The 23,226-nt window shown below is 35.6% G+C and overlaps 2 protein-coding genes across 2 annotated transcripts in view; one reads left to right on the top strand and one right to left on the bottom strand.

Annotated features, from left to right (window-relative positions):
* Positions 1-1,852: 1,852 nt before the first annotated feature.
* Positions 1,853-13,608, bottom strand: LOC107753632 (uncharacterized). The gene is made up of 20 exons (XM_016569840.1): positions 13,325-13,608; positions 13,013-13,141; positions 12,689-12,808; positions 12,345-12,497; positions 12,077-12,256; positions 11,826-12,003; positions 10,907-11,029; positions 10,371-10,556; positions 10,141-10,278; positions 9,712-9,843; positions 9,192-9,605; positions 7,901-8,038; positions 7,333-7,470; positions 6,721-6,954; positions 6,447-6,626; positions 5,857-6,072; positions 5,621-5,764; positions 3,857-4,159; positions 3,618-3,758; positions 1,853-2,881 (listed from the first exon to the last, which is right to left on the bottom strand). Exons 1-20 carry the CDS (start codon positions 13,523-13,525, stop codon positions 2,793-2,795), a joined length of 3,537 nt encoding a protein of 1,178 aa, XP_016425326.1. The 5' UTR covers positions 13,526-13,608; the 3' UTR covers positions 1,853-2,792.
* A 2,750-nt stretch (positions 13,609-16,358) lies between these two features.
* wasla (WASP like actin nucleation promoting factor a) overlaps positions 16,359-23,226 on the top strand; it is a 31,086-nt gene continuing 24,218 nt past the window's right edge. The window contains 1 exon segment of the mRNA XM_016569839.1: positions 16,359-16,769. Within this exon segment, the coding sequence (XP_016425325.1) occupies positions 16,665-16,769 (105 nt within the window). The 5' untranslated portion in view covers positions 16,359-16,664.

Below are 23,226 nucleotides of genomic sequence, written 5' to 3'. Positions count from 1 at the left end.
GCTTTGAATAAAAGCATCCGCCAAATTAATACATGTAAATCACTAACAATAATGTACTGTACAATGATGACAGAGAAAGCTATCAACTGGCAACACTTTTTATACATTTTCACAAAAGGCAGTTGAAAAAAGTTTCCCTGATTTGATCAATTTCGAAGATGCAAAAACCACCAGTATAGATAACACAGTCCATTACATGTATGCCTAAAGAAGTTGTTCCCACAATTAATAATTCATTTACAGTTAAACTGTAGCGAAATCTGGCCACGATTTACCTAAAACAAGGGAACAAATTCTTAATTTGTGGCCATGATATCTTAATTGAGCAGGGCAAGGTTCCATCATTTCCTGAACATGAATGGAAAAAATATGTTTGTGCATTGAAATTACTCCTCACATAATCACTAGAGGAATATGAGCAGTAGACAGTATTGTATGTTTGGATGAAGCTGGTGCCTTAAGTTGGTGAGGGTGTGAAGAACATCCAGAAAGAACATCCTGACCCAGAGTAGCTTTAACATCCTGCTGGAATAAAACCTGACACGCATTTCTTCACTCTTCATCATTACAACAACATTCAGACTGTAGCGCTTCATTGACATCTTGTGGTCAGTTCATTAAACAACACTTCATATTGTGTCAAAAGAGCAAGTTTTTTTTTTTACAAGTTGTTTGAACTGAAATGTGTGTTGGCAGTGTGTGTACACAACCACCCTATAATGATAAAAATCCACCCAGTGTTTTTTTTTTAATCTCGTTAAATGTTTTCCCCTTTCTCAAATCGAGCCGATCTCAGATGCCTGTCTGTGTAGCGTCACAAAAACAGGCCCCTCCCACGATAGACATTGATTGACAGTAGCGTTTCAGCACAGACTGGACTGGCGTCTTACCTTAGACCCGCCCTGAGTGAGCTGTCATCAGTCCGCCATTGTTTCACTGCTGGAGCAGATGTAGACAAGAATGACTCCTAATGCAGAGTTCACACTGCACGATTTACGAAGACGTCACATCACTGTTGGTTTCACACTGAACGACTATCTGGGGTAGCATTCAGTTGTTGCTGTGTTCACATTGCACGATGGAACGACGACAGGAGGTTACACACTGCATGACTTTACAATAGGAAGAATCGCCGACAGCTCTGTCTGGTGCAGGGTTGCCAGGTTTTCGCTACAAAACCCGCCCAATTACTACTCAAAACTAGCCTGAAAATAGCCCAATCGCTTTCGAGGGGGTCCCCCAGTAAAAATCAAGTTCGGGGGTAAAATACACATTTTTTTGGCGGGGTTCTCCTGGTACAATTCACATTCCAGGGCCTAAATATCACATTATTGGGGTCGCTTCAACCTGCTGACATAAAAAACAACCGGCGGCAATCGCGGATTTGGCAACACTGGTGAATCTTTGCAAATCGCCTTTCCTAATAATGTGCTAATTAGCAAGTTTCACGATGAATACAGCTAAAGTAAACAGTCTGTGAGAGCAGCTCGGAAGAGAGGGGCAGGGTCAGCAGAGCTCATTAACATTTAAAGGAAAATGCTACAAAACAGCGTGCTCTGAAAAGAGCTGTTTTTGACAGGGTAAAAAAGGTGTTTTTTTACACTACCATTGAGAAATTTTAACCAAACTATGTTACAGACTTTTCATTAAGACCCTAAAGAATCATATCAACTTAAAACCGTCTGGGCCGGTATATTCGAGCAAAACTGGCCACAATTCAACAGCCTATTAATGTTACTATTGGGTTTTTGGTATTTATTGTGAATTATTATCTTACCATTTAAAAGAAAATGCGGACATGAAATACTGATTTGAATAATAATTTCTTTTATTTGTAGAGATGTATGCCTAAGTCAGTTATACAGTGTAGTACTGGAAAACGGTCATTATTCAGAAATACACATGAATATTACGAACGTACCGATTAAAATCAAGTATTCCAAAGAGCAATTGTAATACATTAAAAATACACTGCATTATTACTAAATCAATAATGCTTTTTCTATCCTCACTATACTTGATAAACTATAGCGTTTTGTAACGGTTTTTGTAGTTTACCGTAAACAGGTTTCAAATTGCACAATCAACAGTTCAAGGGCAATATTAATCAAAACGATTAATAAATATACAAAAGACAGAAGCTGGTGTTTAAAACTCACATCGTATGGCTCAGTTTCTCTTGTAAGCCCATGAAGATCTGATTCATGTACAGTATACTACAATTTCTCAACACAAGTAAATACTGTAAAATGACTCTGCAGTCAAGTGTGGAATGAATAGATTCACTTGACCAACAAACTGTTAATAATGTAGCTCAGCTCATCTCATTGAATCATATGCACAGTAGTGGATTAAAATTAGTTTTCCAGCAAAGACAACAAACCCCTGAAACTGAATCTCAATTCAATTTGAAGGAATTTCAGTCAGTGCCATATCAGTGCCTTTTGGAAAATGAACGGAACTTCAGGTTTTTCATTCGATTACATTTAGTTGATTTGTAATTTTCTTCTGATGTTAAAAGAGTTTAGTTGGTATACCTCTGGTATAAATCTTTCAAATACATCTAGTTTCATTCAATGCCATGGCCATTGATTTAAATCCCAGGGAAATTTAAAATGTAATAAATAAATGTACATTTAAGAATGTAAATCTATATTTGTATTGAGAAAGAAAAAGAAACACCTTAAAATAGATAACATTGCAAGCCAGGTTTGAAAATCTTCACCAGGACAAGTCAAGTTAGAGTAGGTGACAAGGACATGCAGACTAATTTTTTCCAGCTAAAATAAATTTCAATTGTTTTTGTCGTCCACAAACCTAAATCTGAGCTTGAGCTCTTGAAGCAGCTTCGACTTTGCAGTTTCCCAGCTGTCTTCCCAGCCTAGAAATCAAACAACCAACTTGTAACCAACTGTACTATTTTAATATTTAATATTACACGCAAATATTTCCACCTTGACAGAAGAACTGTTTACTCTGATTATTATGAATTGTTTTTGAATTATACTGCCATTCTAAAGTCTGGGGTCAGTATTTTTTTAAAGAAATTAACACTTTAATTCAACAAGAATGCATTAAATTGATCAAATGTAACAGCAAAGATATTTACAGTGTCATGTTACAAAAAGTAAAAATTTTAATTAAAAAAAAAAACTGTTCTTTTGAACTTTCTATTCATCAAGGAATCCTAAAAATGTATCATGGTTTCCACAAAAATATTAAGCAGTGCAACTGTTAACATTGACAATAAGAAATGTGTCTTGAGCAGCAAATCAGCATAGTAGAATGATTTCTGAAGAATCATGTGAGCTTTGCATCACAGGAATAAATTACATTTTAAAATATATTCAAATAACAAAGTTCTTTTACATTTAAATACTATTTCACAAAACTACAGATCTACTCTATTTAATCATAAACTGTATTTGATCAAATAAATGCAGCCATGGTAAGTTTCAAAATTACATTTTGCAAGACTTTCAGAAACATTCCAAAATCTCACTTTTTCCCCCAAAACTTTTGAACCGTACTGTATTTACAATGCATTAAAATATTTATAAATAACATTAAACCTTTATTGAACATTTATGATGTTGTGAGTGTGTATGTGAGCTCACCTGGACTGCAGCAGGTTAACGGAGCAGAGAAAGTAGCCTTTGCTCCAAGCACCTCTTCTGTGTCCTCAAACACTGGCTGTGGCAGATTCTGCTTTTTGAACCACTCGTCTACAGAGTTTCTCAAAGGTGCATTGTCTGCTTCTGTAAGTGGTTCAGAACAGAATGACAATCATTAAATGATCATTTTCTAATAATGTACTTTAAGAAAGACAAACTGGTTGGTGTTCATTGGCTCTGACCTGTCTTTACCCCCAGCAGACCCAGTATGCGTTCACTGAGATGATTTCGAGCTGCTTTCTTGTTGCTTTGGCATGTGCACTTCAGCGTATAGTCACAGAAAGACAGCTGGATAGAGGCCCGTTCCTCAGACTTCAGGTCAATGACAGGCTCTCTCTGACCGGCCCTGTTCAGCATGGAGCTCAGCTGATTCTGAACCTCTTCAGCACTATCAGCTCCAGGTAGTGAAGGATAACCAAAGAGAGGTGATAGTGAATGTAAGGTGTTCTGGAGAGCACGTAACTTGGCTTCATCCTCTGAAGATCCTAAAAAAGACCATATTATATTTGAACACAATGGCATTCATACAAGTATTACATGTTTTGTTACACTTCTGTTCCCAGTTAAAGAATATATTGCTTTAAGAAGCAGTGTAAAATGAAAATAAATGAATATGATTGACTGTGTCAAGGTTCATGTTTTAAAATATCTCCCAAAAAACATAATATTTATGAATTATGATAAAAAGAAAAATTTTTTTACATACTTAAAACACTACAATTAAAATGGTATTAAATGTTTTTAATGTTATTGAAAGATGTCTCTTCTGATCATTAAAGCTCCATTTATTTGATAAAAATTACAGTAATAAGAGTAATCTTGTGAAATATTATTACAATTTTAAGTTTTCTATTTCAATATATTGTAAAATGTAATTTATTCCTGTGATGCAAAGCAGAATTTTCAGCATCATTACTTTAGTCTTCAGTGTCACATGATCCTTTAGAAATCCTTCTAATATGCTGATATTATCAATGTTGAAAACACTTGTGCTGCTTAATATTTTTGTGGAAACGGTGATATATTTTTAATAGAAAGTTCAAACAAACAGCATTTATTTGAAATCGATATTTTAACATTTAAATGTCTTTACTGTGTCACCTTTGAATTTGATACATCCTTGCTGAATAAAAGTATTAATTTCTTTCAAAAAATAAAATCAAATAAATGAATAAATAATTATACTGGCCCCAAACTTTTGAATGGTAGTGTAGACTTTTTAAAAGATTTTTCATTTTCTTTATTTGGACACATTTCATTGTCATTGAACCCATAATTGCACTTGATTCTGTTGAGTATAAACTTTTTTTTCTTCAGATGCTCATACTAACCTTGTCCGTCATACTTCACATCGTAAGTTATGTTCTTTAGTGAACAATAAAATGACTTTTCAGATTCTTCAACTTCTTCCTGAGGAAGAGTAAAAGAGTAATCTTGTGAAATATTATTACAATTTTAAGTTTTCTATTTCAATATATTGTAAAATGTAATTTATTCCTGTGATGCAAAGCAGAATTTTCAGCATCATTACTTTAGTCTTCAGTGTCACATGATCCTTTAGAAATCCTTCTAATATGCTGATATTATCAATGTTGAAAACACTTGTGCTGCTTAATATTTTTGTGGAAACGGTGATATATTTTTAATAGAAAGTTCAAACAAACAGCATTTATTTGAAATCGATATTTTAACATTTAAATGTCTTTACTGTGTCACCTTTGAATTTGATACATCCTTGCTGAATAAAAGTATTAATTTCTTTCAAAAAATAAAATCAAATAAATGAATAAATAATTATACTGGCCCCAAACTTTTGAATGGTAGTGTAGACTTTTTAAAAGATTTTTCATTTTCTTTATTTGGACACATTTCATTGTCATTGAACCCATAATTGCACTTGATTCTGTTGAGTATAAACTTTTTTTTCTTCAGATGCTCATACTAACCTTGTCCGTCATACTTCACATCGTAAGTTATGTTCTTTAGTGAACAATAAAATGACTTTTCAGATTCTTCAACTTCTTCCTGAGGAAGAGTAAGAGACCTCTGAGAAAAGTGCTGCTTCACCAGCGCAATGCACATCTTTTCATCTTGAATTAGAGATGAAGAAAAAAGCATTAGTTAAGGAACATAAATCGATTGGTATATTTATATATGAATACATAAATACACAAATATATACCTGAGCTAGGATCCAAAATTTCCATCACACGGCCGAATAACAAGTAGGCTTTTCGAGTGGCTTCTCTCTTAGAGTCGTAACCTTGTTGTTTGTTGACACAAGTATAGTTTTCCAGGTTGACTGTCACAGTACATTTGAAATTCTGATCATGTTTTATGTTCTCCACGTTCACTTGTGGTGGCTTGAGATTATATACATTAAACAGCTCATTGATTTCTGTAAAATACACAAAGATGTACAAGTAGATGAGACCAGAGTTGCAACAAGTACCTTAAACTTGTCACTTCATTTTTTACAGTGTACCACTAGCACTCCCTACTGGTGTCCCCTGCATTAGCACATCATCTTGCTTCCTACATGCTCCATTACCCAGAAGCCCCCTCACTGCAGAACACAAGATCCAGGGGGCGTGGTTGGATCCACATCTAGGGGGTGGAGATTGGTAGGTTTAGGGGTGGAGATGGGTGGGTTTAGGAATCAGGGGGTGGAGACGGGTAGGTTTAGGTATATGTAAGGTGGGAGGAGTTGGATCTGGATCCCACCATGCCCCCTGGATCTTGTGTTCTGCAGTGAGGACCATCTCCCATTACCTGGACAGTCAATCCTGGGCTTTTTCCTCTGTGAAGCTGGGGAGCTGGAGTCTGGAGGGTCTGGCTGCACAGGAACAGGAACACAGACTGACTTTTGGCATGATGGGAGCTGTGCTGATGTGGAGATGCTTTCAGACTTCAGGTCTGAATGCTCTTTCACTGCTGCCTGACTGATAGATACTGCAGACAAAAAGAAAACCCTTACTTTCCAATATTTGGTATGTCCTAAAGTAGGTACAAGGATTTTTTCTAATTTCTTTCCAGTTAAACTCACAGTTTGAAAGATTTGGGCTCATACCGCTGGTGACCGGCTCTTCACTGGTCTTTGCTTTATACTCTTCCGTTTCATAGACGGGATTTTTGAAACCCAGTTGGTCTAGACGCTCCTTCAGAACACCTTTGAAGTTCTTAGTATCTGATACTGGAAGACAGCTGAGGATCCCTGACAGATGCTGCAGAGCAATTTTAGCTGCCTGTTGCTCCGCCTGTCTCTTCTTGATGGAGCCATCTAAGTAAGAAATTAAAACAAACGATCGTAAATGGGTGCATGACACAATGAAAAAAATATATATGACTTTTACATATAAAGAAGTTATATTTTGCTTAAAGATAGGATTTGTTTTGTTTTTTTGGCATTGTGGCAGAAAAAAAAAATGCCAGTACCATAGAGAACCTCATCCTGTCTGGACACAATATAATATGGGTTGTTTACTTTTTTTTTTAATTGTCATAAAAATGTAAGATCTTAAAATGGTCTTAAAAGAGCACATTTTCTTTGGGCAAAATATGTTTTTTTTTTTTTTGACTTTGTTTTGCCGGTGAAATATGACCTAGACATTCACCCCAATAATGTTCAGTCAATGAATAACAGTAGAAATGAATTCACCTTTGTCATAGAAAGTAAAAGGCTCAATGAGTTTGAGCTTGCAGATGGTTGTGTTGTCGTCATCAACAAATTCTTCTGTTAGTTTTTGTAAATCATGCCTGTTGAAATGTTCCATGATCCCCATCCTATACGTCTGACCTGTTGTAGCAAAAATTAAAACCAGGTTATGCTGCTCTGCATATTACATATTTGGCTTACACCAGGGGTGCCCAACCCTGCTCCTGGCGATCGACTGTCCTGCAAAGTTCAGCTCCAACCCTAATCAAACACACCTGAAGCAACTAATTAGGGTCTTCAGGATCACTTAAAAATTAAAGGCAGGTGCCTTTGATTAGAGTTGGAGCTAAACTTTGCAGGACAGTCGATCGCCAGGAGCAGGGTTGGGCACCCCTGGCTTACACTAACACCAAAACAACTACAGTAGCACATATGAGTACTCCTGAAGTATTTTATGTGAAATATTATATGAAATAGTATTTAGCGGCCTCTAGTATAGGTGAAACACTGTACATGTGAATATACTGGCATATGGCTTTATATGAAATCTAACCTAAACATTGCACTTTACCTTCTGCTGGAGCACAGATGTGAAAACGTTCCGACAAAACCTTATAAGCAGCTTCAGCCGCTTCTTCCTTTGAAGAGCATCTATCAGACGCAACTTCTTGATTAAGATCCACAGTCACTTTACCAAAGAAAGTGATTCCTGAAATGTCAAAAATATTTATTTTAATCACATTTCTGTTTGTTTATTCAATGTTTGATAAAGTGTTTTTTTAATACTTTTTCTCTGCTGTTGTATGATCATTTGAAACTTTTTTTTTTTTTTTGCGGTGAGTCTGCTTTTTCAGGCTCTTCGCATTTTAAATATGTCCTGTACACAAAATAAATGAACTTGACAATAAATAAATTGGAGCCATCTAAGTAAGAAATTAAAACAAACGATCGTAAATGGGTGCATGACACATTGAAAAAAATATATATGACTTTTACATATAAAGAAGTTATATTTTGCTTAAAGATAGGATTTGTTTTGTTTTTTTGGCATTGTGGCAGAAAAAAAAAATGCCAGTACCATAGAGAACCTCATCCTGTCTGGACACAATATAATATGGGTTGTTTACTTTTTTTTTTAATTGTCATAAAAATGTAAGATCTTAAAATGGTCTTAAAAGAGCACATTTTCTTTGGGCAAAATATGTTTTTTTTTTTTTTTACTTTGTTTTGCCGGTGAAATATGACCTAGACATTCACCCCAATAATGTTCAGTCAATGAATAACAGTAGAAATGAATTCACCTTTGTCATAGAAAGTAAAAGGCTCAATGAGTTTGAGCTTGCAGATGGTTGTGTTGTCGTCATCAACAAATTCTTCTGTTAGTTTTTGTAAATCATGCCTGTTGAAATGTTCCATGATCCCCATCCTATACGTCTGACCTGTTGTAGCAAAAATTAAAACCAGGTTATGCTGCTCTGCATATTACATATTTGGCTTACACCAGGGGTGCCCAACCCTGCTCCTGGCGATCGACTGTCCTGCAAAGTTCAGCTCCAACCCTAATCAAACACACCTGAAGCAACTAATTAGGGTCTTCAGGATCACTTAAAAATTAAAGGCAGGTGCCTTTGATTAGAGTTGGAGCTGGTTTTTTTTAATACTTTTTCTCTGCTTTTGTATGATCATTTGAAACTTTTTTTTTTTTTTTGCGGTGAGTCTGCTTTTTCAGGCTCTTCGCATTTTAAATATGTCCTGTACACAAAATAAATGAACTTGACAATAAATAAATAAAAAAACACTTGCACTTCCTGCTGGTGTCTCCTGCATTAGCACATCATCTTTCTTCCTACATGCTCCATTACCTGGACAGTCAATCCTGGGCTTTTTCCTCAGTGAGGCTGGAGAGCTGGAGTCTGGAGGGTCCGGCTGCACAGGAACAGTAACAAGGACTGACTCTTGGCATGATGGGAGCTGTGCTGATCTGCAGATGCTTTCAGACTCTGAATGATCTTTCACTTCGGCCTCACTGATGGATACTGTAGAAGTAATCGTGTCCGAGCTGATGTCGATGGACATGGGTTCATCACTGACCTCTGCTTTATTATCTGTGTCATAAACCGGATTTTTGAGACCCAGTGTCTCTAGACGCTCTTTTAGAACACCTTTGAAGTTCTTCTCAGTATCTAATATTGGAGGAGCGTTGAGGATCCCTGACAGATGCTGCAGAGCAACTTTAGCTGCCTGTTGCTCCGCCTGTCTCTTCTTGGTGGAGCCATCTAAGAAATGCAAACTAAACGTCAGCAAACAATAGCTTGTAAATCAGCACACAACTTTTGTGAAAGGAAGATAAATGATGTTTAACAAATGACTAAGAGCAGTTACCTTTGTCACAAAAAGTAAAAGGCCCAACGAGTTTGAGCTTGCAGATGGTTGTGCTGTCATCAAAATCTTCTATTGGTTTGGGGAAGCCATTTGTGTTGAAATATTCCATCGTCACTGACTTGTATGTCTGACCTGTTGCAGCGAGAAAGAAAATCAGGTTTATTGAGCTATTCAGTAAAATCAAATAATATATATTATTTCATCAAAATATGCTATTTGAGTCCTGATGTGTTGAAAGTGGCAATAAACAAATTTTTGCACAAACAGGAAATGGATTTATTTCCAAAAACATTACATGCAAACATGTTTGTATGTATTTGACAGTAATACAATACAATACGTAAATTGTGCTTAAAGTATTTTATTAAACTAAGCATTATTTTAAGGCTTAAAATTGCTTAATTGCTTAACTTAATATTTGTACTTTACCTTCTATTGGAGCACTAATGCAAAAACTTTCCCATAAAACCTTATAAGCTGCTTCAGTCGCTTCTTCCTTTGTAGAGCATCTATCAGACGCAACTTCTCGACTGAGATCCACAGTCACTTTACCAAAGACAGTGATTCCTGAAATGTCAAAATATAAAATGATGTACTGTATCATACATTGATCTCAGTGCACCATAATTCAATAGTACAATTTCATAGTCATATTTCACCTGAGGAAGACGAAGAGGAGGCCTCAGAGTGCATGACTGAGCTTGACGGTTCATCTGTGCTTTCTTGCTGTAATTTCAGCTGCTTGAGGGCAATGAATGCGACCTCCTGATGGGCGGCCTTTTTTTCGTTAAACACCCTTTCGCCAATGAAACGTTGTCCATTTACTGTCACTTTACCTCTGTAACCTGTGCGGAGGATGTGAACTTTATGTGATTAACTGTTGAATCTAACCTGAATGAAAGAATGTCGTCCACTTTTCCTGTATGTCTAAACAAATACATGTTCTATTTGTTTCAAAAGTACGGAAGTTCTAAGCGGCCATGCAATATATTTTTTTTCCTTCTTGTTTTCTCGTTATAACGTCTTAATTTTCTCGTTATCTCGTCATAACGAGAGTTGTTTTCTCGAGAAAATTAAGTCGTTATAACGAGAAAACGAGAAGGAAAAAAAATTATATTGCATGGCCGCTTAGAACTTCCGTACAAAAGGACTATCATGCAATTAATATTAACTGGACAGATGATGAATTTGTTACCTTGGGCTTCTTGATCCTCTGTAAAAACAGGAAATTTGTCCTCTGGCCATTTCTTTGCCTGACAATATTCATAAAGATGGTTTTTGTATTTAAGCGGGTTGCCAGGAAACACTGGATCTGTGGCTAAAGAAACACTGGAATGAGACAATCTGAATATAGTTGGACTCTTGTGAACTCAGAATGACTCAAGGTGAGTTAAACTTAAGCTACTTAAGGCTACTTAAGTGTAGTGAAAGACAGTACATTTTTTAAAAATGCACTTTGTAAAAAATTTATAAAATTAAAAGCTTTACTTTATACCACAACTTTTAAAAAATGCACTTTGTAAAAAAAAGTATAAAATTAAAAGCTTTACTTTAAAGTATATTTTGAAATTATTGTTTTAATTGTCATGCCTTAAAGAAGTACACTTAGTTTGAGGTACTGACTTATTTAAGTACATTAGAACTTTATAACATTGCAACTTCATTATTACAAATGTGTAATTACAAATTTATTTAAATATATGGCATACAAGTTAAATACTATTTTGATTTATTATGTTAACTAAAATACATTTTCATTTAATTGCAAAAGACAATCAAGTGTCTGATTACATTTGAGTACATTCAGTTCACACTTAAGTATATTCTTTTAAAGTATATTACATTATATCTATAGTAAGTACTATTTTTAAAAGTATGCTTGTACTTCTTTTTCACAGGGAATTGACCTCCTCTTAATTTAATCATAATCATAATTTAATCATAATTTCAACGTTTTTCAGTTTGTAATTTTCAAGGGATATTATGTGTGGTTAAACTTTCTTTGTGAGTTCACTTTTGGCCCACAGAACACATTAGAAGCATCATGTAGAAACGAAATATTGCTAAATGATTAAATCAAACATAAATACTAATGGTATTATTTTTTTTCTCACCATGTGTCACTTTCTCCAGCTGGTCCACTCTTCCTGTCAGGTGGCTGATCTGCTCCTCATGTTGATCTACTTTTGCCTGCATCTCTTTAAGTTTGTCAACTTCAGGACCTAGGTTCTCCAGGAGATCTTTGTTTTGGTCCAGGAAGTCCAGGAGACTCTTCATGTCCTGAGGTTTTTCCTTAACATTAAGTCATGTTTTAGAACAGACATGCTGCAGTTCACACAGTTTAGTGTTGATCTACTGTACTTACTTTGACATTTTCATCTAGGTTCCCCTCCAAGCATGAGATAAAGTCTTCAATCCTATCTTTCATGGCCTGCTGCTCACGGTCCAGAACATTCTGGCGGTCTTTCACGGTCTGGAGATCTTCCTGTTGGCCATCTACCTCACACGGGGCTTGATTGAAATTCTTGTCCAAGATGTTGTAAAACTACACAGGAATTTGAAAAACGTATACATAATACAATTAGAATTGAAGAGCAACATCCTAATAATAAAATGAATCATTTTCCATCCACCTGTGTTATCTCCTTTTCCAAGTCTTTCATTTCTGGGACATGAGGTTCAAGCTCCTCGGCCAGCTGCAGGAGCGTTTTGTGATGCTTTTTCATTTCCTCATTGCTCACTTTGAAGTCAGGTGAATGCATTACATTGTTCCGTACAGTTATTACCTGAATTGTTGAATAAAAATAAGTGTAAAATGTGTTATCCAGAGAGCTGCAGTGTTTGAATATCCGTACCGATACAGTGGTCACGTACTATAGCACGAAGCTTACAACACATGTAGAAGTTATGAATTATGTAATGTTGAAAAATCTATTTGGCAGGGAAATATAGGTTATTTCCTCCTCAGTGTACTTACGTCTCTCACACATTGTCCTGGGATCTTGAAATGTTTACAGAAATTCATTAAGTTTAGGATGGCAGCAATATCAAACTGGTCAAACTTGCGATGTTTTGTCTGCCCACGTGGCATATGTGCCTGTCATAAGAAATATGAGAGACATGCAGTCAACAATGTTAAAAAATGTAATGCACGTAGATTTTTGTTGACTGACACCAAACATCTAAATATAACTCTCCCCATATGCAGCAGGACAATATATCAATATTATAACAATATTATTTCCAACAGACAGCACTCAGTGGCAACACTCTATGCTTATTAAAGATGAAAGCAACTTACTTTGGCAACTTCCCACTTATCTGTGGGCCATAGATGAGGCCGGCAGTTGTCCCAGTACATACGATTACCATTCCCATTATGATTGGCAACGATTTCCTTCTTCCAGTGTTCACACAACCGGCAGAGATGCTGCGGAAAGAAGCAAAGCACAGTTTGGGAGACATGGACAGACTCTCCCAGAAACTTTCTGTTGATACACATTTTTATTTAATATGGCAATGACATTACTATTATTCAAAATTTGTAGTGTTAAGGATAGATAGATAGATAGATAGATAGATAGAGATACATTACATTACATTTACAATTTACCTTATTCGCACGTTCGCACTTTAGCGCACAGGTCTGTCTATTGAGCTGAGGTTTGTTTCGAAGAGAACTGTGATAAGTTTCGGTTTCCTTTTCGATGAAGCCCTGAATGCGAGTCCTCAGTATGTAAAGACTCTCCGTTGTTTTCAGCCAGTTTTTGTAGTTTTCATCACTGAAGCGACTGTAAGATTGTGTGCTGCTCATGATCGCTAATTAAAATCGCAGAAATCGATCCCTCTTTTGTTACAGTAGAGCTGCGCTGCGATGTGCCTTCACTGTCTTCAGCAGGTCAGCTGACTCCTGGAGTTGCCAGATACTCGAAAAGTCAACATCGCGCTTTATTAAGGAAAGGGAGATAATAACGCGTTTGTTGATATTCTTCAGTACCATGGTAACGGTGATTAATAAAGTAAAATGGAATCTCCTTAATGTTCGTATTGTAAATATCGCATTAAAACGATCTTGTAAACATTTTTGTTTTCATTATTTATGTTTGCTGCGTTAAAATTAGTACTACATTGTCCCAGACCCAGAATTGTTCTAAAATTAAAACATATTCAATATGAATATTCATTATTACGTTTGTAGCCCTAATTATTATCCAAAGAGAGTTACAATTTATTTATTTATTCATTCATTCATTCAAAAGTTAGTGTAGGCCTGCTTGTTTACAATAGTGTCAGTGAAAAGACAGCAAATGAAATATAAGGCGTGATATTTGAATAAACAAGGAAAAATCAAGGTAAATATTACTTGCAAGTGAACACATGTGAATAGACTTGTATGCAACACTTATAATTGAAGTTATATGTAATTTAAGATAGGAGCAAGAGTTCATAAAGAGAGAAACATAAAAGAGCTGTTAGTTAATAGCGCCATCTAGTGGAGATCGGAATGAGCTTTTATTGACACAAATTTGTCTTGATAAAAGACGGAAGTTTCAAGTCCACAGAAATACAAGAAAATAAATACAATTATATATATATATATATATATGTATGTATGTGTATGTGTGTGTGTGTGTGTGTGTATATATATATATATATAATCTTTATAATAATATATAATCTATATAATAAGTGTAATCTTCAAAGATTATCTTGGTTTGCATGTGTCTTGGATTGCTAAAGTTCTCATCTTGTCTCAGTATGTGTTGAACATGCAGTGCAGTAGCAGAGTTTAACAGGAGGCCAGGTGTCCCCTGGCAGGGCTCCTCTTTCAAACACGATCCTCCATCTGTCTCTTTTTTGCCTCTCCTTTCTTCATTTGTTCATCGGTAGGGAAGAACAAGGTGAACTCTGTCCCTGATGCTTTTACATAAGACTGGACGATTATTAATCAGGCATTATAAATAAAAGTATATCTGTGAAAAGCTTATTTAATAACAATCATTTTAAGTTGTCTGATGCTCCATATACAAGTGAGGTTTTAATTTCTGGGCTCCAAAGGTTTTTGGTTCTATGGGTTAAAGTGATAGCTCTTTAACTTGCCTTCTTAGTAATTACACTGAAATGACTGGGTTGTTGCAAAGTGAAGTTTTTTGCTCTGTAATAACAGTGTAGAATGTGCTGAATCCCCATGGAAAACTGAGGTCATCATTATCTCATGAGAAAAGACTGTCTAAACATGCAGCAGCCACACAGATATGCCAGTTGTGTGATCACTGTTACCAAATAGAATATAACTGGTGGTTTCGATTAGTGGCAAAAATGTAAAAATTATAGTTTATAGTCTGGACTGAGGAAAGCCAGACTTTTCACCTTATAAAACATCTCAGGTTGGCTCAACTTCCAGGATCTGGTGATGGGGTTTATTTATTTATACAAATGGTCAAGAATTCAAAATAATACAACATCCCATAATAGTACAGATAAATACTAGTACAGATTCCGTACTTGTTAAATTATTAAATTTTGTTACATATTATAGATCAAAATTACATGCTGCCAGATGTAAGGGGTTTGCCAATTATTTTTGGAATACATTTTTTAAATAATGTATTATTGCACACACAACACACACTTATGTATAGATGTGTGTGTGTGTGTAGTATATCAAAGCATATCAAATATATCAGTATATCAATTAGGCCTATACATTTTAATCAGTATTGATATGATGAGATTGTAGTGTGTGCATAAATTCTGCAGACTATAAAAAAGTTTTAATGTTTTTTATGTTATTACATAAAGTCTAAAAACCATAGTTTTAATATTCTTATATTTTGATAAATTATTTTATTGTTATCATCTATTTTTCCTAATAATTAATTTTAAAATTAATTTAATGTCAAATCAATGTCGCTTAAAATGCATCTTTTTAAAACCAATAAATAAAATAAATAAAAAAAATTACAAAATTGTAAGTGGTATCCTTCCACTGGAAAATATAGTCCCTATATGTAACAAAACTAATGATCCGCAGTGATATAATAAACAGGTCTTTCTCGTCGTACCTAATACTATATTATGGATTTTAGGCTGTTTATTTACCATTCAGAAGCCTGAATAGGAATTATCCGCTTTATAAAACAGCAGCATAGTTATCCTTTCTTTAAAACAGAGCATTATATCCGTCAAATACGGTAATCTCCTTCTATCAATGACGGCACTGGCTCCACCCCCTGCCTCAGAGGCCCCGCCCATCCCGTGCGCATCCCGTCCGCATTCTGCAGGAGGCACGGGAAAAAAGGGATAGACCATTCCGAGAAACTAGAGGGGTTTAGTGGTTACGGATCACTGTTTTAATTCGCATTAACTCACGTTTAGACAATACAGCAGAGTTTTGTGATTTCAAATTTAGTATTTTGTAACTAAATAACAACAGGGCCCCCCCCGGAAAAGTGGGGGGGGGGGGGGGGGTTATTACGTACCACTGTTTTAATTCATATTCACCCACGTTTAGATATTAAAACTGAATTTATGTAATTTTAGTTTGAGGTTTTTGTAACTAAATAACAACAAAAGAGTACTTTGTACCAAAAAGCTAACACCTGGCACCGACCAAATTTCGTTCCACCCTTTCCCAAACTGCGCCTTGAACTCTACCGTACTGCTGCCATGTTGGATTGAAGGAACGTTATTGCTTTAGGAGTTCGGAATGAAAGTTTATATTATGCAGTCTGTCAAAAGTGAACGAATTAAAGAATAAATAACCCACAGGAGTAAACGAGTCGCATCTGCATCGCCCGCGCATTGAGGACAACACTACATCGGCTCTAACGTTACTTGCATGCGGAATTCCTTACGGGATGAACGGAGCGCAGGCCATGTTGATCTGTGATTGCACATAAAATAATCTAATACGAGACAAACGCTCAAGTTCATCCGCCTCATCCGTCAACATGAGCGGCCACCCGCCCCAGCGGAGGGTGGCAAACGTGGGCTCTCTGCTTCTGACCCCGCAGGAGAACGAGTGTCTGTTTAACTACCTGGGCAGGAAATGCATCGTAAGTTGTGTTTACTCTCACGGCCGATCTGTAACGTTAATCCTTTAACCGCAAATTCAAATGCAAGCCATATTGCTTTTCAAATATCCAGTGATGTGACGCAATCGAACGGCGGTAACTTCTGGCAAGGACAGTTGTGTTTTAACGCGTTTGTGATGTCCATCTACATCCTCCTCACTGTCAAGGGAATGAGACTCCTGTGATTGAAATTAGATGATGTAGTAACTGGTATAAGGTATTTGTATGATTGTGAGTTGGGAATTATGTATTCCATGTGATTTCAGAGTAAATGGCAATAGGCCTTCTGCTTGAGTGAAGGCTGGTTCGACAAAACCTAGTGAGCTACCTACGAAGACAGCATCATAAGTGCATTCTGAGTCAGCTAAATGATGCAGGTGCCGATGATGCCCAGATATGCTGTCTATGTAGGCAGCTCACTAGCTAATGTAGGCTACTGTCTCAGATGACCCTCAAACTCCACCAGATGTGTCAGTTATCTATCTATCTATCTACCTACGTCTCGGTCTATCCTTCTAGCTGTCTATATGTGATTCTATCTAGCCTATCTATATGTGAAGCTATCGCTATGTCTATTTACATGTCTTTCTATCTGTTATTCTGTCTGGGAATCTCTCTACCTCTCTCTCTATCTATTTCTATCTGTGTCTTATCTAGGCCTATATGTATTTCTATCTGCTATTATATCTGTATGTAACTGGATTTAGTTAGTACAAATTACAGCAAGGCTTTTGTTTCTGTGTTCAGTGTCAAGTAGCTAGTTATCCATTTCTGCTCAAAGTGTTAATACATTTATTTATATTTAATAACCTGCAACAATTTCTGGAAAACATCAAATTTGCATTGAAAGGAAACGTTCAGTTTGTTGTCCCTGCTAAATGAAACATCTATTCTACAGCCCTGATTATTATACCTAATTTAGCTAAATTGTCAGAAGTGAAGATATTTGGTCTTTACACTAGTTATTTATGGTTGTCTTGTCTGTCCTACTTGAGGACCCATAGTTACAGTATTTGGACACTTGCAAATGTTTAAGTCTTCATTTGCATTGTTTAACAAAATATAAAACCAAATGACATTTATTTATGAAGTTATTTAATAAAGTTATGCAGTATAATACACTTTTGGATCACAACATTTTACAGAGAGAAGTTTCAAGACTGATAAAACAATACATACATTAATCAATTTAAAAGGATATTTCACCCAAAAATGAAAATTACCCCATGATTTACTTAACCTCAAGCCTTCCTAGGTGTATATGATTTTCTTCTGTCAGATGAATACTTTCGTAGTTAGCTATATTAAAAATGTCTTGGCTCTTCCAAGCTTTATAATGGCAGTAAATGGTGGTTGAGATTTTGAAGCCCAAAAAAGTGCATCCATCCATTATTAAAAAGTGCTCCACACGGCTCCAGGGGGTTAATAAAGGCCTTCTGAAGTGATCGATGCCTTTGTGTAAGAAAAATATCCTTATTTAAAACTTTATAAACCGTAATCTCTAGTTTCCACTAACTGTCGTACGCGCATTCACGAGAGAGTGGCATTCCAGCGGATGAAGTAGGACGTATGCGTAGCGTAAGCTCCGGTGAAAACTAAGCAATCGGCAATGAATCGCCTGCGATTTTGAAAGCGATTTTGTGTAGCTTGTCAGTGATCTACGGCTCTGTGTATTAAATGCTGCTCCATCTGAAAGCAGGTGATGGAGATTTTACTACTAATCACGGAACCGGCTTTACTGACGAGATGCGCATGACAATCGCATGCGATTAATTGCACAGCCCTATTAACACCAGTTAGTTTAAAATAATCTGACAAAAGTTTTAAAGCTGATTTCCAAATAGTTAAATATCCAAAGTGTCCAAATACCTTGTGTGGCCACTGTATGTTTCAAGTGAAAGAAATGTACCCTGTTTGTTCTTGTTAGAAATTCCCTGTCTTTTGCCCTACAAGGAAGCATTTGTTAGAAAAGTGTCCTTATTTTTCCAAAATTCCTCTTGCAGCACATTCAGGTGACGAGTCACTATTCATTACCGTGATATATCGCATTACCGAATACCAGCACAAGTCTACGAGTCACATGTTAAGCACGTCGTGTATTTGGTTCTTAGTAGATATTTGATGCATGAAGATGGTTTTTTGATAGTAATATACATGGATTGTTCAAAAAATTCGGTTTTCAGAAAAAAATCAGATATGAAGTTGAGTTCAAATCAGAGATTTTTGACCGTAGAAAGGGATAGGGAAGGAATAAGCTTGGCCAAGAAACAACTAGTGTTTCATTTATATATTTCGCATGAAATCCGATTCACAAATATGGCATTCTTTCCCATCAGACCTACTTAAGTTGCTCGTCCATGTCTAGGTGGAAGCGACATGAACGCGAGTGGTGTCAGTCCAGGAACGGCAGCCAAGAGCCCGGACATAAAGTGGGCTTTCACAGGGAATGACTAAATATGAGACACGTCGTTTGGGGCCAAGATCCAGCAGTCATGGGTTCATTCATCACTGTGTCCCGAACTGGCACCAAAAAACCGAGGGCAGACTGAGGGTGGACGGAATCCAAATCGCACAATAGTGAGAGAGATGGAGAGAAGGGAAAAGATAGGGGTTGGGGGTGGGGTTGTGCGTGATCAGCAGTCTTTGAGGACAGGAAGTCAACTGATCTGCCTCCTTTCCATGGAGATTTGAGCTTTAATGAATCGAGCTGCTGAGCCAGTACTGATCCAGAATCAGGTTTCCAAGCAAACCAAACCAAAGTCTGACACAAAGTCGTGATCCCTGTGAAATGTACATCTTTAATGCGTATTTAAGTTCTTGGCGAAGACTTTTGCAGACAGGAATTCCGTACGGATGCAGAAAAACCTGGCGAATATCCATCAGTCGCCTCTTTTGGATGTTGGGTTCAGTGTTTGTTGAGTGCGATTAAACCCAGCCGATCGATCAAAAGTATAGGTTTACATATCAGTGTGAGCGTGTTTGGCCGCTTTGAATGCAATGAGTGTATATTGTTTATATCATACGGAAACTCGACTCTTTCTTGAACTTGCTGAACTCTGAATACAGTAGTTGAAGGTTTAGCAATGTCCTTGAATCACTCAGCCCACCAAGACAGAACGAGTGCTCATACTCAAATGCTGAATGTGCAGTCTAGAGCATGAGGAAGCAGTTTTTCATCAGAAGAAATGAAGGGAAGTCTTGTTTCATTGATGCTGCTGTTACTGACGTGGCAGGATCGCAATGAGTGGAGTAGTTAACCAGAATTCTCTTTTTCTGCCTTTCTTTGAATGAAAGTAATTGTACATTTATATTTATTTATTCTTTTTTTTAATAAAATATTTGCACATGCCATTGTTAGATGTAGATGTTTTTTGGATTAATTTTCAGATTAATTAATTTATAGAATATATAATTGATTATCAAGAGTCTTCAAAGTTCACAACATTCAATGCTTGAATAGACTTCACTGATGAAGGTCTATTATTTCTTTAGATAAGCGGGGTATTTTTAATTGGATTATGGAGAAATAATCAGAAAAATAAATTGATTAAAAGTCAAAGTTTATGAAATGTTTGATAAATTTAGACTTTTTATTAGGGTTGCACGATTATGACAAAAATCATATTTGTCAATTATTCCCTTGAAATTGTAATAGCGATTATTAATTACGATTATCACAATTTACATTGAATTATGTTTATACCATTGTTTGATGCAACTGTATGCCGTATTTTTTTTTTTATGAAAATAAACAAGCTGAAAACACTCTAACTGAAAAACTTATAGTGCTTTTCTATAGTATTAAGCCTCAAATGTCAAATATACATCGGATTGGTTTAAATATATGAATGGTATTATAATGTTATACTAAAACTAAAATAAAAATAATGGGGAAAACCCTTAAGATAACATGTAGAAAGAAAAAAACGCATCTTAAGCACGCAGAATAACATAAGTGGACTTTGAACGATTAATTGACGCTTTGAACGATTACGTAATTGTAATCGCGATTAGAAATTTTATTAATTGTGCAGCCCTACTTTTTATAATTTGTTAATCATTGAAGTATTTTTTAATCAGATTACTTTTGATAATCAATTAAATTGTTTAATCATTCAATCCATTAATTGCTTTTAAGAGCCTAATTTCTTCAGTTGATTATCAATTGATTAATTTGATTTTTTTTTTATTCCAGTCAGTTAATCAAATTACTTTTGAGAAGCTTATGTATTCAATTGGTTATCAATTAATTCATTTGATTATCAATTTCAAGCAATGAATTAAAATGCTTTTGAGAAACATATTTATTCAATTGTTTAATCCAGTTACCTTTATGAATGTGTTCATCTGCTTATTTCAGTTAATCAGATTGTATTTGATAATTGTAAAAGTCAATTCAATTGTACAAGTCAATTCAAAGTTTATAAAATGTTTGATAAAAGTTTGACTTTATAATCTCTTAACCTATGAAGTATTTCTTTTAATCTGATTATTTTTGTCAAATACGTTTTTTGAACCATCGGATTAAGTTGAAGTAAATCCTAATTCTACAATAAATTTTTCTTATATGCACACTGTTAATTATTTTAATAATTAAATAATCTGCTCGTTTCAGTTGATCATTGGTTAATCTGTTTATTATTTATTATTCTGTTAATCAGATGATTAGAGATTCTGATCTCATTCTGATTCTGAAAACTGTTTAATTTGTAGATTTATTTCTTAAATTATTCAGTGTTGCAGTCCTGCTGACAGGTGGTTTCTTAAGTTACTGTTCAATGGCTTGTGGTTGTGTTGAATGCTTTCATCAGAAATCTAAAGTGTGCGTTAAACCACAGGACAGGCTTTCTTTGGTCTCCTGTAATTGCTCAGCATTAGCCTGTATGTGTGTGTGAATGTGTGTGTTACTTGTCCATGGAAAATATTTCATCTTCTGTGAGATCTTGACTGTCCTCCCTATGACAGTATTGCCAAGACACTGGCCTATTTTTCCTTTCGGTAACCCGTGTCCTGAAAAAGTGTTAGAAATGCTGCTTTCGGTCATGTGCATGGAACCCAGACACTCTTCGAGTAAGATTCCCTATGGAGAGTGAATAAAATGCCCCATCATGTGTGTCTCCGAGTACTTGGCTGCAGTTTAAATTACAGCAGTATTTGATATCTGCAGTGGCCGGTGTGTGCTGCAAGCAACGTCATGCAGTATTCATACACTGATTTCTGTGCATTTTTGGACATGTTTACAGTTTCTGCATGATATTATTAATATGCAGTTCTGTCCAAAATGCAGCCCTGCTACTGAAATGCAGGTGATGAGAATCATTTCATAAGAGTATGAACATGTGCCAGTGTTGGTGCATTGCCTTTTTATTTGGGACTTAAGATGTTGTTTTATATTTAGTTATTTTTAAGCTTTAGGATTGAAAAATTTGGTTTTGGTTGAGATTTTCCATTATATTTTACAATTATTAATTCTTTACAGTGTTTCTTTATTATAAGTGTGTGTGTTTGTATTAGGGATATGCCGGTATAAAATTTTCATGTTGCGATTAATTGCTAATGCTTTTATTACGGTATTATCACGGATATTGAAATTAAGTTAAAAAAAAGTGCTGTCATAATACAGTATAACAGGTTTAATAACTTTTTTTTAATAACAAAAATAGAGCCGATCCTTTTATTGCCAGCGGCGCCGGCAATGACGGCACAGCCACGCGCACACTCACAGTCGTGTGTAAACATGTCGTTTCGCGTGAGAATGGTTCTAATTTTAATTGCATTCATTGTAAATGGCGACTGATAATGTATTTATGTTGTTCCAGATGAGGCTTGCACAGCCTGAGTGAATGTGTGAGAGAGACAGCACACACAAAGTAACTCACAGAAATTTCAGATGAAGGCATAAAACATTAATTTAATTTATCCTAATCAAATTGAAAATTAAACCCTTTTATTTTTTTGCAAACAAAGTGCTGCTCAACAGAGGTTTACTGTTAAAATGAAAAAGAAAACAGATGTGATTATTCCTTTAAAAATAAAGATTTATTAATATTTATTAGCAGTAGTAGCATTGATTCTTAAGACTGCTAAATAGTAATATATTCTGACAGTTTCTTAACATAAACCTAAACTTTTAACTAATGATAAGATTCACGTTAATCAGATCTTGTTTTAAATGTGTGCTGAAATAAATCCCGGAAAAGATCGATTCGCGGCTTTTGAGAATCGATATCGAATCGACATCATTTAAAAAAAACAATTAATCGAAAAATCGATTTTTTTGCCCAGCCCTATTTATAAACATAGTGGGAAATGACATCTGTTTTGTTACATACAGCAACTCATTTTAAGTTAACTATTTATTCCTCTTTCCAGTCACAGAACACTTTATTTTGAGAGTTGTTTAAGTGAGAGAAAATCTGTAACTTAGTCCAGATTGGGG

Source organism: Sinocyclocheilus rhinocerous, unplaced genomic scaffold (genome assembly GCF_001515625.1).
Source record: "Sinocyclocheilus rhinocerous isolate Xijiao unplaced genomic scaffold, SAMN03320098_v1.1 scaffold200, whole genome shotgun sequence".
Lineage (NCBI taxonomy): Eukaryota > Metazoa > Chordata > Actinopteri > Cypriniformes > Cyprinidae > Sinocyclocheilus > Sinocyclocheilus rhinocerous.
The sequence above is the reverse complement of the archived record's forward strand: the minus strand, read 5'-3'. Positions and strand labels throughout refer to the sequence as shown.